The 15,206-nt window shown below is 38.3% G+C and overlaps 2 protein-coding genes across 3 annotated transcripts in view; both read right to left on the bottom strand.

The window, feature by feature from the left end:
- Positions 1–15,206, bottom strand: part of Dpp10 (Dipeptidyl peptidase 10) — a 264,426-nt gene that overhangs the window by 129,740 nt on the left and 119,480 nt on the right. The gene's annotated exons all lie outside the window — the stretch shown is intronic.
- On the bottom strand, positions 6,007–8,331 carry LOC141487218 (uncharacterized). Its single transcript, XM_074186033.1, has 2 exons — positions 8,243–8,331; positions 6,007–8,180 (listed from the first exon to the last, which is right to left on the bottom strand). The coding sequence occupies exon 2, from the start codon at positions 8,095–8,097 to the stop codon at positions 6,961–6,963; it is 1,137 nt and encodes a 378-aa protein (XP_074042134.1). The 5' UTR covers positions 8,098–8,180; positions 8,243–8,331; the 3' UTR covers positions 6,007–6,960.

Genomic DNA, 15,206 nt, shown 5'->3' with positions numbered 1-15,206 from the left:
AATCTGTCAAGTATGATGCTTACATATCTAGCGATGAATTCATGAAGCAGAAAGAATCGATGAATCAAAACTGCACTGTAGTATCATCCACACGTTTCGTGAAGTAGATGTACTTTTTTTTAGTGATGGGTAGTAGGTCAATCGTACCCCTCATTGCCTATCAAATTGCGGAAGACTACGCAAACTACATGACTATCTTTGTAGTTTATATTACAACCTACGTGCGCGATGCCACATTGTATGAGATGGTTATGGTCGCGAACTTTCATGTCTTCAGGAGTGAAGGACTCTTTGCAAATGTGGCAGTATGTAGTCATATCTACAGCTAGTTGACTCATCTCATCAGCGAACCATTGCATACAATCTTCTCCACGTGGAATTGGCCGCGGTGGTAGTGCGTCCGACTCACGATCGGAAGACCGTGGGTTCGATTCCTACCTCGACCAGATATTTTTCTCGAGAGAATTTATCTGGTTGAAGCTGGGATGATTATGTAACCGTGTTAGGAATCACACGTTAAAAGGTAAGACCTCGTTAGTCCTTAGATCGCACAAGTTTCTCAACTTCTGAGAGTTGTCGTTCGCATAGGGGCGACAGCGGATTGACGGAAAAACATATTTTAAACAGATTTTTAAACAGATATGCCCTATAGAAAGATAGAATGTCATCGTATGAGCACTTCAAGTAGTAACTTAAAGCTGCCGGAATATGATGTTGAAGTTTTTTTAGGATCATCAGTAGGCTTCAGAATGGATTCCAAGTCGTTGTATAATTTATTTTTATGGTTTTTGACCTTGAGAATGTTTGTACCCTCCACATGCATCTTGATGGCTCTTTCATTGATTCTCTGGCAATTCTCAGTGAGTTTCTGTGATGTTTCTTGGTATCGAAAGTATTGTAGGTAGCGATCACAAAATTACTTTTGACCATGTGCTGGTGACCAACTGTTTCAGTAAGAGCCTTGATAAGTTCTTCATCCATACGTAGTGATAGCGGACAGGAGTTTCACATTCATCATAATTGTATTGAATCAGAAATGAATTAAACTATCTATCTTTCGTACCCTCTGTGAGGTATGTAGGTAGGGTAATGAACGTTTTACATTTCGTCTGAAGGATGTAAACATTGATGGAAATATCATTCAGTCTTTCAAATTTCGAAATCTGCTTGAGAGTCATCGGCCACTGTATGCCCTCCAATTTCAGATCGCTGGAATAATGAGGGTAGGATTAGTGTTCTTGATGGGTGATATGCTGCACCAAGTCAGCGAAGAGCGGCATTTTTCTGTGATAAGATGTTTGAATTTCAAATATCTGTGACAGAATGACAAAACTCAGCTGCGCGAGCACTTTTATCAACTATCGTGAAGTATGTGTCGGTAGTGTGTAACAAAGTTTACTTACGTCCTCTGGAAAATGTTTCTTAAAAAAAATGTTTTTTATTTAATCAGCTGTCGCTCCTCATACGAACGAGACCTCTCAGAAGTTGAGAAACTTGTGCGAGCTAAGGACTAACAAAGTCTTACCTTTCAACGTGTGATTCCTAATACGGTTGCAGAATCATCCCAGCTTCAACCAAATAAATTCTCTCGAAAAATATATGGTCGAGGCGGGAATAGAACCCACGGCCTTCCGATCGTGAGTCGGGCGCACATCCACCGCGGCCAATTTCACAATTTCGCAGAAATATCAAAAAATCAAAAGCAATTCGATATAATGTAGTCAACCATATTGTCAATATTATCCTGATTGCATGGCCAGCACCCATTCAATATTATCGTGATTGCGCGTAATCACCTATCTTTTGGGATTGATAACCATCAAGTTTGATGGAAAAACTGTTCTGAATGGTATCAAAGAATGTGATAAAGGTTCACGAAGAATAATGAAGGCGATAAAGACCGCATCATCACTGGGCGAGAAGCCTGTTATCGTCATATCAAAATTCGAAGAAGTCAGTTCGAAGTGATATGAAAGAAGGGGGCGGGAAAGGCATCACGACCTGAGGGTGCTAGAGAGCGGGCTCATTGGGATGATTCCGTGTCAGCTTTCAACTCTATAATTAGATCTGGAGTTATTTCCAATCTCAAACATAAGGCCCCCCAGCTTGACTTGAATGACTGTAAGTCTTCCTTAAAGCAGAGAATTCAGAAGAAGGATTAATCTATCAAGGTAAATACCACCTTCTGCGGAGAATTTGAGATAGTGAAGGGAGACAGAATACTGAAGGAGTACAAAAACTTCACAACTACGAAGTCTTGCATCGCATCGACCAAAATGCATTTTTTTCAATGCGTAAAAACGGTTATTTCTTGTCAGTTGAATCACATCGAAAAATAATGCTTTTTTAAACCCCCATTCCTTATAGAAACCCATTTGATTTACGCATCACGCAAATTATATTTCTCGTTCACACAAAAGGGTTTTTAAAAACTTTTTATTTGAACAGAGTAACAACTAATAACTATGAAATATAAGTACTGGCTATTACAAATCAATTACACCTATTTATACATGAATTATTGCCGACTTTGCAAAATAAATGATGTCGTCTTCGGGTCATCGAACAATATCCTGCTGATGTAAGGGGTTATCGAACTGTAACTTCTCCATCCCCTGGGGAAGTCTTGTAAGGGACGAACAAGACTGAAGATGATGCTTCGTGTTCGGGAACTGGTGGATCATCATAGGATGGTTCTTCCCTCGTTTGCCTTTTCAATCTGTAAATTACGTATAGAATGAAGATGGTGATTGAAATGTAAATGGGAGTCATCCAGAAATGGCTATTATCAGATTGTCTGGTTTCTTCTGGGATGAGTTGTAACCTATCTTCTTCTAGGGTCAGATGTTGTAGTTTATCCAGGGGAATCTTATCTAATTTCAATGATTTGAATTTCAGCGAGGAATTTATGTGAGCTGTCTTGATATTTGGTAAAGTGAGGGGTTCGTCTAATATGACACTTTTGGAGTTTATGAAGGCTTCGTTGTTGGTTTTGAATTCACAACCTGGTGGAAGTTTTATCAGATGCACTCCTTCCAGAACCATAACTTCCGTACTGGAACAATGTGTAGATATCTTCGTGGATGGGTTGAAGATCGTAGTAGTAGATGAAGTCGTGGGTACTAGTCTTGATCTTTGCTTGCCCCATCTTGAAGGGAGGTAGTCCCGGATTTGTCTTGAGGTTCTGGATTTCGATCTCCTGTCCTCTCATCGGATGAAGACTGTAAAGGGGCGAAGAATTTAGTTATCTTATTAGGCAAATGTCTTATATTTTTCTTATGGATGTTTGCATTTTCTGTCTCGACAGTTACTGTTTGGTCTTTTTGGATGGATTTTGGAAAGAAGGGTGGTAGCAGTTTGTTTCTTTTCACTGTTTTTCTTGTGTACACCTTGGTGCAGGGTTTGTAGGTAATAGGAGTTTCTCTTTTCTTGTTTCTCTTCTCTATGATATTTGTTTTCTGTTTCTGTAAATCTTCGTTGATTTTCCTATATATTTCCTTCGTTTTTTCCCTGTGTTGTTGGATGTAGTTGTTAATCAAGGCTCGTCTTATGTCGATATCGAATGGGTCTTGACTGTTGAGATGTCCGTTCAGAATATCCATAGGTTTCTGTCTTGTTGCTGAATGGATAGAGTTGTTGTATCCTAGGATGGCATAGAGCATCTGTTCTTTGATGTCTCTTTTCTTATGCGTATCTCTCAATATTCTCAAGTGCTCGATCAATGTGGAATGGAATCTTTCGACTATCCCGTTTGACTGAGGGTTTTCTGGAGTGGTATAGTGAATGTTGACTTTATGTGTGTCAACAAATTCTTGGATCAGTCCATTTTTGAATTCCGTTCCATTATCAGTGACGATCATATGTGGTATTCCATGATGGTTGATGAATACTAAGAGAGCATTGAGAGTGTTGATAGCATTACATCCCTCTATTGGATACGCCTGGCCATATTTTGAAAATGCACCCACAATCGTCAGGAATTTTTGTCCACTAGCCTGAAAGGTATCCATGTGTATTATTTTAAGAGGCTTCGTTGGGGTAGGTGTCAGCATGAACTTTGGCTTCTCTGGTCTTCGATCATACTTGTTGATTTGACAAGTTTCGCATAAGTTGATAGCTTCTTCGATATCCTTTTTTATATTGGGCCAATAATACAATCTTTTGATCCGAGTTTCCGTTTCGGTGATTCCTCTATGGTTTGTTTTTCCTTCATGATGCTGCTTGATTATTTCTTTTTGTCTAGCTGAGCAACTGACATCTTCCAAAAGGCGGTTGCATTTTATGAGATCGAAAGCGGAATTCTTGAATGTCTCTCTCAAGATTCTGCACATGCTGGGGTACAGTTCTTCATCTTCGAACATCAAAGCGTATTTCTTTCCCGGGCTGATATATTCTTTGAAAAAGTTGAAAACATTTTCGTCCATATTGTCGTTTCCCAACTGAGCATGGTATCTTCTTTTATTCGGGAATATTTCTTCTATCACCGTTCTTGCTGGGTTATACCTTACTCGTTTGAAGATGACTTGGTTATTGAAGACATTGAGAGGTTTCTCTGATATTGGTATTTCTAATATTGGACTTTCTCTGGCTGTATGGTTGGTGATGCCACTAGTATCTTCGTCTGGGGTAATTTCTGGGTTCAGGTTCACGCATTCCTTGTCTCCTTCGGTTGGGGGTTCATTCTGAATTTCTTGTTCTTGCGGTATGGGGTCCTTATCTTCAGGAAAATGGTGATGAAAGCAATCTTTAAACAGATCGTTGATGATGTCATCTGCAGACTCAGGAACTTCTGATGGAGGATGGTTGAATAGAGATGCCTTGTCGTCGTCGTAGTTTGCTTCATGGAGCTCCTTTGTATGTATCTCTATTCTGGAGAGCGCATCGGCGTTGGTATTGCTTGTGCCTTTTTTGTAGACCACTTCTTAATCATACTCTTCTAGCTTCAGGCGCCATCGGACCAGTTTTGAGTTTGGATCCTTCAAGGAGAAGAGCCACTGGAGGGGACGGTGATCTGACAGAATTTTGAATTTTCTGCCGAAAAGATACGGTCGAAAATATTTGGTGGCCCAAACTATTGCTAGCATTTCCTTTTCGATGGTAGAGTACTTCATTTCTGTTTCGTTCAGGGTCCTGGATGCATAAGCTATTGGCTTGTCTTTTCCTATGGGTCCTTGGGAGAGAACGGCTCCTATGGCGAAATTGCTGGCATCTGTGGTCAGATTAAAGGGCTTTGTGAAGTCCGGATACTGTAGTAGTGGTTCATTGGTAAGCAGGTTTTTACAAGTTTGAACACATTTTAGAAATTCTGGCGTATGCTCTATATGGGCATCTTTCTTGAGACAGGAGGTTAACGGTTTGGTCGTCTTGGCGAAGTCCTTGATGAACTTCCTGTAGTACCCTAGGAGTCCTAGGAATCCTCTGATCTCTTTGACAGTTCGAGGTACAGGATAGTCCATGATTGCTTTGACATTTGCTGGGTTTGGTTTTATCCCATTTGGAGTGACGATGTGTCCTAGAAAGCTGACTTCTTTTTTCAGGAATTCGCACTTGTCTACTTGTATTTTGAAACCAGTTTCTCGTAAACGTTGGAAAACTTTTGTGAGGTTGACCATATGCTCCTGCAGAGATGTAGAGAAGATGATTATGTCATCCATATAAACCAAGCAGATAGTCCCTTGTAGACCCTTTAGGACATAGTCCATAACCCTTTGAAAGGTCGCTGGAGCATTTTTCAGTCCACTCGTAGTGTCCGTTTTCGACGTTGAATGCGGTCTTAGGGATGTCCTCCTCTGCCATCTCTATTTGATGAAATCCGCTTGCCAAATCCAGGGTAGTGAAATATTGACACCTTCCCAGTTTGTCGAGGATGTCAGAAATGTTCGGAATAGGGTAGCGGTCGTCTATTGTCTTCTCGTTGACTTTGCGGAAATCCACAACGATACGCCATTTTGCTATTCCAGAGGCGTCCAGTTTTTTTGGAACGACCCAAATTGTTGAGGACCAGGGAGATTGGCTAGGTCTGATGATTCCTTGGTCCAATAACGAAGTTATTTGCTTCTTGACTTCTTCCTTGTGTACATACGGATATCGGTATGATTTTGTGTAGACTGGGATTTCGTCTCTGGTTTTTTATATGGTGTTTGACCTGATTGGTGAATGTGAGTGAGGAATCTGGATGGTGAAAAATATCAGCATATCTTCCGCATAATTTTCTGATATGCATCTCCTCTTCTGGATTCAGGTGGTCTGTTCTGATTAGATCATCCATGTTGTTGATTGGGTCTCTGTTTCCTGATGGGATTATGTCAGCAGAATAGATATGATGCTCTTGAAGATTTATTGGGCTGCTGCGTACTGGTTCGGCTAGAACGATTTAGAGTTTATCTGGACTGAAGTTGACAATTTCCGTCCAGGCTAGATGATCACGGGCATCAGTGAGAGCTTCACGGATGTAAGCGCCTTGCAGTTTCTGTCTTGGTATCATGATAGTTCCATTCTTCTCCTTCACCGGTAGTCGTACTTGGGTCACGCTGTCTGGCTCCAATTGAATAGAGTAGAACTGGGTCTTATTGGTTTCGTAGTACTGGATTGGGAGAGAGGAGTATTCGGTTAAAAGGGAGGATTCAGGAAAATTCAGTTCAGCTTTGAGAAATTTCAGGTTGTCGAGTCCAATGAGGCCATCAAAAGTTTTGTGGAATTTGAAGAGGTAGAATTTCAGAATGCCGTTTGAGTTAAACTCAGGAAATATGGGAATTTCTGCACTGTAATCTTGAGAATAGTTTTGGAAAATGGAAGTGACGACGAAGGGATCTTTTTTGATGCAATCCTTGTAATATTGGAAAGCTAATTCAGGATTGAGAAAGGATTTTGTTGATCCGGTGTCAATGAGGAGTTTGAGGGGAGGATTTGCAATGGTTATATAAGGAAGTTCTCTCTTATCGTCGAATGTATGCAGTTCCACTATGTTTCTTGGTTTTGTCCTGGATCCAATGGAAAATTTACATCTGGTTCCTGTTGGTCTTCTTGAACCTGGAATTCTTCAGTTGGTTCTTGATTGGGATAAGAGCAGGTTTCTTCAATGTAATAGGGGTTCGCTTCATATGCAAAGTCTTCGTCATGTTGCTCAATGTTGAACATGGGAGCTGGATTGAAATTTGGTCTTGCCTGAGGTTGGGTTCTCATGCTCCTCGTTGGTGCTCCATAAGTATTTCTGGTACTGATGCTCATTGGTGTTGGTTCTTGTCCGTTCTGCCTGTTTGGTTGGTTCTGTCCAAAACGTGGTGGTTGGACTGAAGGCCACATCTGTCTCTGTTGAGTATTTGGTTGCCAATGTGGTCTGAAGGTCGGTTGTTGAAATTGTGGTTGGAGTCCAATTGCCTGATGAGGTTGTTGTTGTCCGGGTCGTTGAAAGTGTTGCATGGATTGGTACATCCGCTGTGGTATTGATTGTTGGGCATATTGGTGATTTGCAGTTCTTTGCTGGGTCTGGAGTGGTTTCTTGGGGACTTGTGGGGGTCCAAACGTCCTTTGTAGATAACGGATATTGTTTTCTTCTTGGATGTACTGCATTGCTGTAGCCAAGTCTATTGGTTTCATTGCTCTTATGGTGGATCCCATGGGCTCTCGTAGTCCGGCTAGGAATGTTGTTAGAGCTTGTTGTTGGAAAAAGCTTTTCTTGCTGATCTTTATCGTATCATCGGCGGTGTGTAATTCGATATAGTTTGATATTGTGTTTAAAAGTCCCATGACTTTTTCGTAGAAACGTTGTGGTGTTTCGTTCTGGTCTTGTCGCAGGTTTACCAAATCTCTTGTTAAGGAATTTTCATTCCGTTGGTCGGCGAAGTTTTGGATTAGAGTTCCTTTGATGCTGTTCCAGTCACTACATCCATAAACTGAGATGACGTCTTTGGCTCTGCCTCGTAGCTTGTTGAGTAGTCCTTGTATCAATATATGGTTCTGAAAACAACCGGGGTCTTCAGTATTCCAATATTCGTTCAGAATCATTGTTGATACGTTAATGAACTGGTATAATTCATTTGGGCTTCCTTCGTATTCGGGTACAATCCAAAAATTCTTCAGGTCGAATTGTTTTGCCATGTTGATGGGATTTAAAGGTTGGTCAATTGTTTGAGGAATAATGGATGGGCGAGAATTGATACTTGAAGGTGAATTTGGTAAAACTAAGGTAGGGGGACGTAAAATAGTATTTGCAATTGATGAAGTTGAGTTCATTTATGCTTACAGGATGACGATGATGGCTCGTTGCATATTCTGTCACCAAAAACTTATTTCTATGTAGATATTCCTTGACGGACGATAGTGAAGTGTATTCTTGACTACGGCCGGAATTCTTCTTGGAGTACTTGCTTCTCGGTGGAACTTGGTTCGGGAGAATAGTGGATAAACGTTTGAGAACGACGAGGATCTTCTAAGGACTCTTCCACTATCCTAATGACTGCGCCAATTATATTTCTCGTTCACACAAAAGGGTTTTTAAAAACTTTTTATTTGAACAGAGTAACAACTAATAACTATTAAATATAAGTACTGGCTATTACAAATCAATTACTCCTATTTATACATAAATTATTGCCGACTTTGCAGATATCAGCAAAATAAATGATGTCGTCTCCGGGTCATCGAACAATATCCTGCTGATGTAAGGGGTTATCGACCTGTAACTCGCATCACGGATAATATGCAGAATTGACATGAAAAAATACTTAAAAAGAACATAAAAATTAAACGCGGTAAAGCGTTCATATTTGTCATGAAAAACGCATGAATTTCGCGAAAATTTCAAGTTACGAAAACTGCATTGAAAAAATGCATATTACTAAAATCATATCGGTGTGTATCACATTTTCATCATGACTATCGACAAGTTTGAGAGCATTCTGCAATATCATCAGTAGGCACTGGTGGAGGTTTGCTACAAACACCCAATGTTAACATTGATTTTGATCATTTGAAATGTTGTAATGTGATAAGATCTACGAACGCATCAGCTGCAGTCAACAAAGAGGACGTGATTGAATTTGAGAAAAACCTCACTACTTCCATAAAAAGTAATATGACTAACTATGATGAAAAAATTATTGAGTTCACGATGAAAGTTCGCAATGATATGAAACATTCGAAAAATGATGTCAACACACTCCTCAAGAATGAGGTTAATAAGTTAGATACTGAATTCGATAGAAAAATTCAAACAGTCGACGCCGACCTCTTTCAAACAACTCAACATGCTACGGAACAATACCAATAGTTGCATGAAAAATTCAACCGTCAATATGAAATCGATATCCTATCGGCAACGATGTATCGAAGGGATTGAAAGAACTCACTAATTTGGTTCACGAAAAAAATGCCAAAATTTTGCAATCTATGCAGCAAACTGATATTTTGACCAATAAAATAGACGGAGAATTGAAAAAATTTCGATCTGACGTTGAATCAAAACTGTCTACATTAGGTGTGAACGTTAAAAATTTGGAGCTCGTCATCAACAAAAAATCTTCACAGCATTATGCACAGTTATGGCTTCCAAAGTCAAGATTCATTGTGTCCGTGAATTGCATAAACCAATTAGAAAAAAATTTCCTCGACGCCATATTATTATCAAGGGACTATATGACTTATGGCAAATAGATTTGGCTGAGATGAGATCGTATGCTCACCAAAATCAAAATTTCAAACAACTCATTCTAGTCGTCATACTTGTGGACTCGACCGCTGAAATCGAAAACGAGGGAAGAAATTATCAAAACAATTTCGGATATTTTGTAACATACGAAACTTCACCAAAAAAATCTACAAACCGATCAAGGGAAAGAACTTTGCAACAATAAATTTTTAATTTTGATGAAAAAACATAGAATGGATCACTATAATACGTACAGCATCACTAAGGCTTCTATGACTGAACGTACCATTAGGACGTTGAAACAAAGACTTTTCAAATAATTCATTTCGAATGGCACCTACAAATGGTTGAAGGTTTTACCTGAAACTCAAAGATGTGCATTCAACCCTCGAAAGTCATCAAAGTCGTCATCAACAAAAAACAAATTTTTAAATCAACATACACCCATCTGAAAATAGCTGGACCGAGAAAATTCAAAGTCGACGATGTTGTGCGAATCAGTAAGGCAAAACACGTTTTCGACAAGGGTTACACACCCAATTGGACTACGGAATTATTCAAAATTATCAAAGTCAGTATCACTTACCCCACCACCTATATGCTAGAAGATATGCAGGGTGTACCTATCAGGGGTGCTTCCTATGGGGAAGAATCACAAAAAAATGCAAATGCTGACATATATCTCATGAATGAAGAGTTGAGGAAAGAAGGCAAAAAAATGGTTGTTAAATGGTTGGGTTTGGATAACAAACATAACAGTTGGATCGAAAACGTCGATTTTGTATAGAATCTGTGTGTTCAATAAACACACGCAATATCTGAAATTGATCACGTGATCTGAAGCTATATGAGCGCATGCAAACACAAATAGATATTCAGTTTAAATAATATCGTTCGATAGAAATTATGTCAGTGATTATGATGAAGTCAACGATTGTGCTAGCAGTGATCACGAGTCAACTCTCAATGCTATTGATCAAGCATTATAATCAAATCGAGTATTGAGAAGCGGGATATCTCCGGCGACTCAACTAGTATTTGACTACGATAGTAGTCCAACCAGCACCGAAGAAGTGGCGAAGAAGTGATTTCAATATGATAGTGGTGTGGATGCGGCATTGAACAGGTACGAAATCAAAGCCCAGAGTGAAAATTCATTGCTATTGATTACGTTTTCCATGAATACCTACGAAATACGATGTGGTCTGAGTCCAACAAGGGATTTTAGTGCCTGTGTGATCCTGAAACAAAGAAACATTCACCTCGACACATCTCCTTCACCACCTACGAATGGGTCATTCTCATCGATCTCATCAATGACTTGATGATTGTTTTTTTTTCAGGCGACATCGATGGATATCCAGACGAGTTCAAACCTGTCACTGCAAAGTGTGGCGATATGGTGGAAGTCACTCAGTTTTTTGAAAATGACGTCAAACGAGTAGAAATATCTGGAAGTGACGTCGACATGGAGCTTTATGGGCAAGATGTCAAACTGATTCTCTGAACTCACATGACTGTAGTATCGGATCGTATTGCCCTGTTGGACTTTTTGAATTTTTGTGAATATTATCATAATGTATTCGATATGGTAAAGATAGTGCTGAGTGAAAATGAAACAATTTTATCCCATACAGTAATTATGAGTGTATTTTTCCAAGCATCGCCCGTAGGCAGTAGTATGCAAATGACTTGCAGGAATATTTATTTTATTATAGTAATCAAATATTGTTCGTTTTGTTAAATGAATAATACAATGAACTGTGCTTCTTTAATTAGAATCTTTCAAAAATAAAACACATATGTATTGGAATATAAGTGTAATGGAATAAAATACATACATATACACATACATATTGGAATATAAGTATAACGAAATATACCCATATATATATTGAATACAATAAGAAAAAATTAGTGAATGTGTATAATTTAAAATATATCATAAAGTAGGGTGAATATACATGAAAACACATAGAAGGCAACATGGTTACATTTAGAAATCAAAAAGCTGAAAGCGTACAACTCAAACAAAAAAATCATTCCATCAAGGTATAATGTCCCATGGAGGTGTGTCAAACGAACCTGGGAAAATTGTTCGCTTATCATTGTGCGGACTCAACCCAATTTTACTTTGATCAATCATGGGCGTAGAAATGGATTGTTTGCTGAGTTATGTTTTTTTTTGTCTTTCAAACAATCAACATAATCATCGAACGCGATTTTATTTTTCACAAAGCATTGTTAACCCCTTTTGACTTTCAGTTACGCCAAAATTTTTCAACTCCCGATTCAATCATTCCTCACTATAACCATTCCTTATTAAACATTTTCTCTCATTTTCAATATCATTATCAGTTATATTCAATTTGTAAGTGTACATTTTGGACCGTAAGCCGGCAAAATGAGTTATAATATTTCCGTTAACTTCATCCTTCATCAGACCTTTAAGTTTTCTGTCCACTCGCGGCATCTTATAAACATTGTCTGAAATATAGTCAGATGTGTCAAATTTTTTCAAATTTGGAAGGAGTAAGTCGCAGTAAACGTCATTACAGGAAATTTTGAATAAGAAAGAGTCAGTGTCAGTGTACATTTACTTGCAATTTGCCACTTCCAACTTTGAAAAAAAAAATTATAGTGAAAATCATACATCACGATTTTGGATACATCCTGAATAGTCATACCAACATATAGAGGTTTATTGGACATCAATTCAACCTTTTTCATTCGACGGCTACGAGGTTCTCATCGAAAACTGTTCGTTTTTGAAATCGGGGAGATTCAACTGAATTTTTCATGTCATAACGGCCTTCATATTTCCGCACCGGTAGTTCTGGATGTTCTCCATGGTTTTACAAAAAATTTCGTTAATTATTAGTTCTCGCACGTCTTTTCCAAAAAAACTCGTAGCTGCGGTTCTAGGGCGAGTATTTAATTCGATATAAGGTCGCAGTCAAGCCGATTGTTCGAATTTCAACACTTTATGTATTTTTGTCAGAGTCCGTGTTCGTGAACCTGTTTCACAACTCCCGTAATGTAGTGAATAAGTTACCTTTTTATGTAATATTGTCATCAATTTTGTTAATTTTAAGTTGGGCGGAACGTGGTGTTTTGGACAAAACGGGAAGTCTTCATGCAGATCGTGTAGTGTTTCGTGATGTTCTAAATCGACTTGATGAATATACCCGTCAGGATTTTCGTCAGGTATGTGTTACGTCACTGCTGGAGTCCTCTACCCAAGTGAAGTCGTCATAAGGTAGGAGCTCGCACATGGCTTTCTCATACAAGTTATTCATGTCTAGATAAAGTTGGTATTTGGATGGTTTCGTAGGTTCATAATTTGTCACATATATATTGTTAGCTTCACTGTATGTATTAGAGCATATTCTCCCCTTTTTGCGTTCTCTACAAAAATTAGCATATCTACACCTTTCAAGCGTTCTCTACAAACATTGGCATATCTACTTAATTCAAGACGCGTAATTTGCAGCCAGTATATTTGAGCGAACAATTCCACGTGTAGCCCGAAAACGTAAGATACCACGCAAGATCTAGAGAGTACGTTTGTGTGGATAGCTCTCAAAAATCTTCGAGAACATCTGCAAGCTGGCGAATATCGGTTTTCATATACAAGTCGCTATATTCTCCAAACGTTTCAATGTTGAATTTTCGCCAAACATTTTCAGCGTGAGTATAGTCATTGTCCGAAATGTTGGTATAATTCAATTCATTGTAAAAATTTCTCTTGGTCGATAGTTCTGTTTCTTTTAAATTTTCAGTATAATCATAGGGAAATGCACCGTTTTCAGTGAGCAACATGAATTTATCTACTTCCAAATAGCCCAATTACTTTTTCAACATTTCAAAATTTTCAACTTCCAAATTAGATATGAGAGTATCGACACCTGCTCTCAAAAATCGAAATGAATCTATGATTCTGAATTTAATACCAGTCTCGTCATCAGAGTACGTTAAGGGTATGTACTTTTCCCTATTGATGGGGAGTACGCTCACGCGTCCTCGCTTGGAAATATCTCTGATGGTAAAATGACTATCGTAGCCTGATAAGTTATTGAATGTGATGGAAACTACAAATTGTTTTTTGAAGGTCACATCACAAGTAGCTTGATGGCGAATCCTCTAAGCTGGCCTGTAAAGAGACAGTGATCGTGTACGATGACTTCTTTTTCAGTAAAGGGTTTCTCACAAATATGACATGTCGTTGCACCAATAGTATTTGGAGACACTATCACGGGTATGATATCCTTAATTTCTGGTGAAATAAGTTTTGCAATTTGATGCATTTCACTAATGAACCAGTCCATGCCATCCAGACTTCGATAGGTATTGAAGCGAGAAAAACTGTAATAATAGATACATTTTAGGTAGTAGCCTGCACTATAGACCTTATGTCGTTGGTATTTTGAGTTAGTATTCGAAATTTGAAAATAACATTTTTCAGGTTGAGACTCAAAATCTGCGTGAACTATAAATGGGCATTTCTGTTTATATACATGTTTACGGAATTGAACAAAGTCATATGATGGAAATTTCAAAAATTACACCTCACGAGTTGATCTCCACAAACTTTATTTGAAAAATATATCACAGCATGTTTCGCTAGCACAGTAGCTTTATCAAGTGATTCAAATCACTGCTAGCGAAATATGTTGTGACATATTTTTCAAATAAAGTTTGTGGGGATCAAATCGTGAGGTGTAGTTTTTGAAATTACTTTTGATCTTCATCAAGTAACGGCCGGATCAATCAGAAAAAAAAATGATGGAAATGTAATTTTGCAATCGTTGATGTTGGCATTGATGACGTTCTTCTTGTTTCTGCTGATTTGAAAAATAATTGAGACACCTGTCACAGAACCATTTCTTATTATAATTCCTGTTCAATTGACTAGAAAATAACCTAACCACGGGTGGAGGCTTCATAATCGTTCCATTTTGGAAAATAGGTGTTTGGAATCACAAAAAAATGTACATGACGGTTTAGTTTATTTTTGGTTAATCGTGTAGATACCACAATGTAAAAAGATTTCTCATTACCTTTGTTCAATTCTAAAACGTAAACATCAATTGAAATATTATTTACCTTTTCGAATTTGGAAATGTTGTGTAAAGGCATGGATAGGTCAAGATCTTATGTTTTCAGCATTGTGCTGAAATGAGGATACAAGAAAATTTGTTTTGCGTGTCCTTTCGCTGGGAAAAGATCACTTCACTATGCTCCAGTAAAAGCACATTTCGTCATTATTCAGTAAATCTGTTTTGAAAATCTGTTTGAAATCAACGAGGTCTTACCTTTTAAATCGATGCATGCCCGTCTTTCATAATTTGTTCAGGTAATTTGATAAAGGAAGAGCCGTTTCCCACCTCATATTTATTCATTGCTACCTCTTTTTCCTGAAATTTGTTCAATTTATTCATATTTGAATCGACAACAGTAATTTTGAACCACATTACTGAATCCGTTCCTGCATCCACGATTATATTAGGTGTACTTAAATACTTGCGATCAACTATCTCAGATTCGTTTGATTTTTTAA

This window comes from Leptinotarsa decemlineata, unplaced genomic scaffold (assembly GCF_025532065.1).
Source record: "Leptinotarsa decemlineata unplaced genomic scaffold, Ldec_3_MD MMD2_tig00078422_RagTag_RagTag, whole genome shotgun sequence".
NCBI classification, from domain to species: Eukaryota; Metazoa; Arthropoda; class Insecta; order Coleoptera; family Chrysomelidae; genus Leptinotarsa; species Leptinotarsa decemlineata.
Note: the sequence above shows the minus strand (reverse complement) of the source record. Positions and strands in the feature narration are given on the sequence as shown.

Bases quoted from the DNA above. Each gene is read 5' to 3' on its own strand.
- LOC141487218 (XM_074186033.1), bottom strand. From the start codon at position 8,097: ATGGCAAAACAATTCGACCTGAAGAATTTTTGGATTGTACCCGAATAC.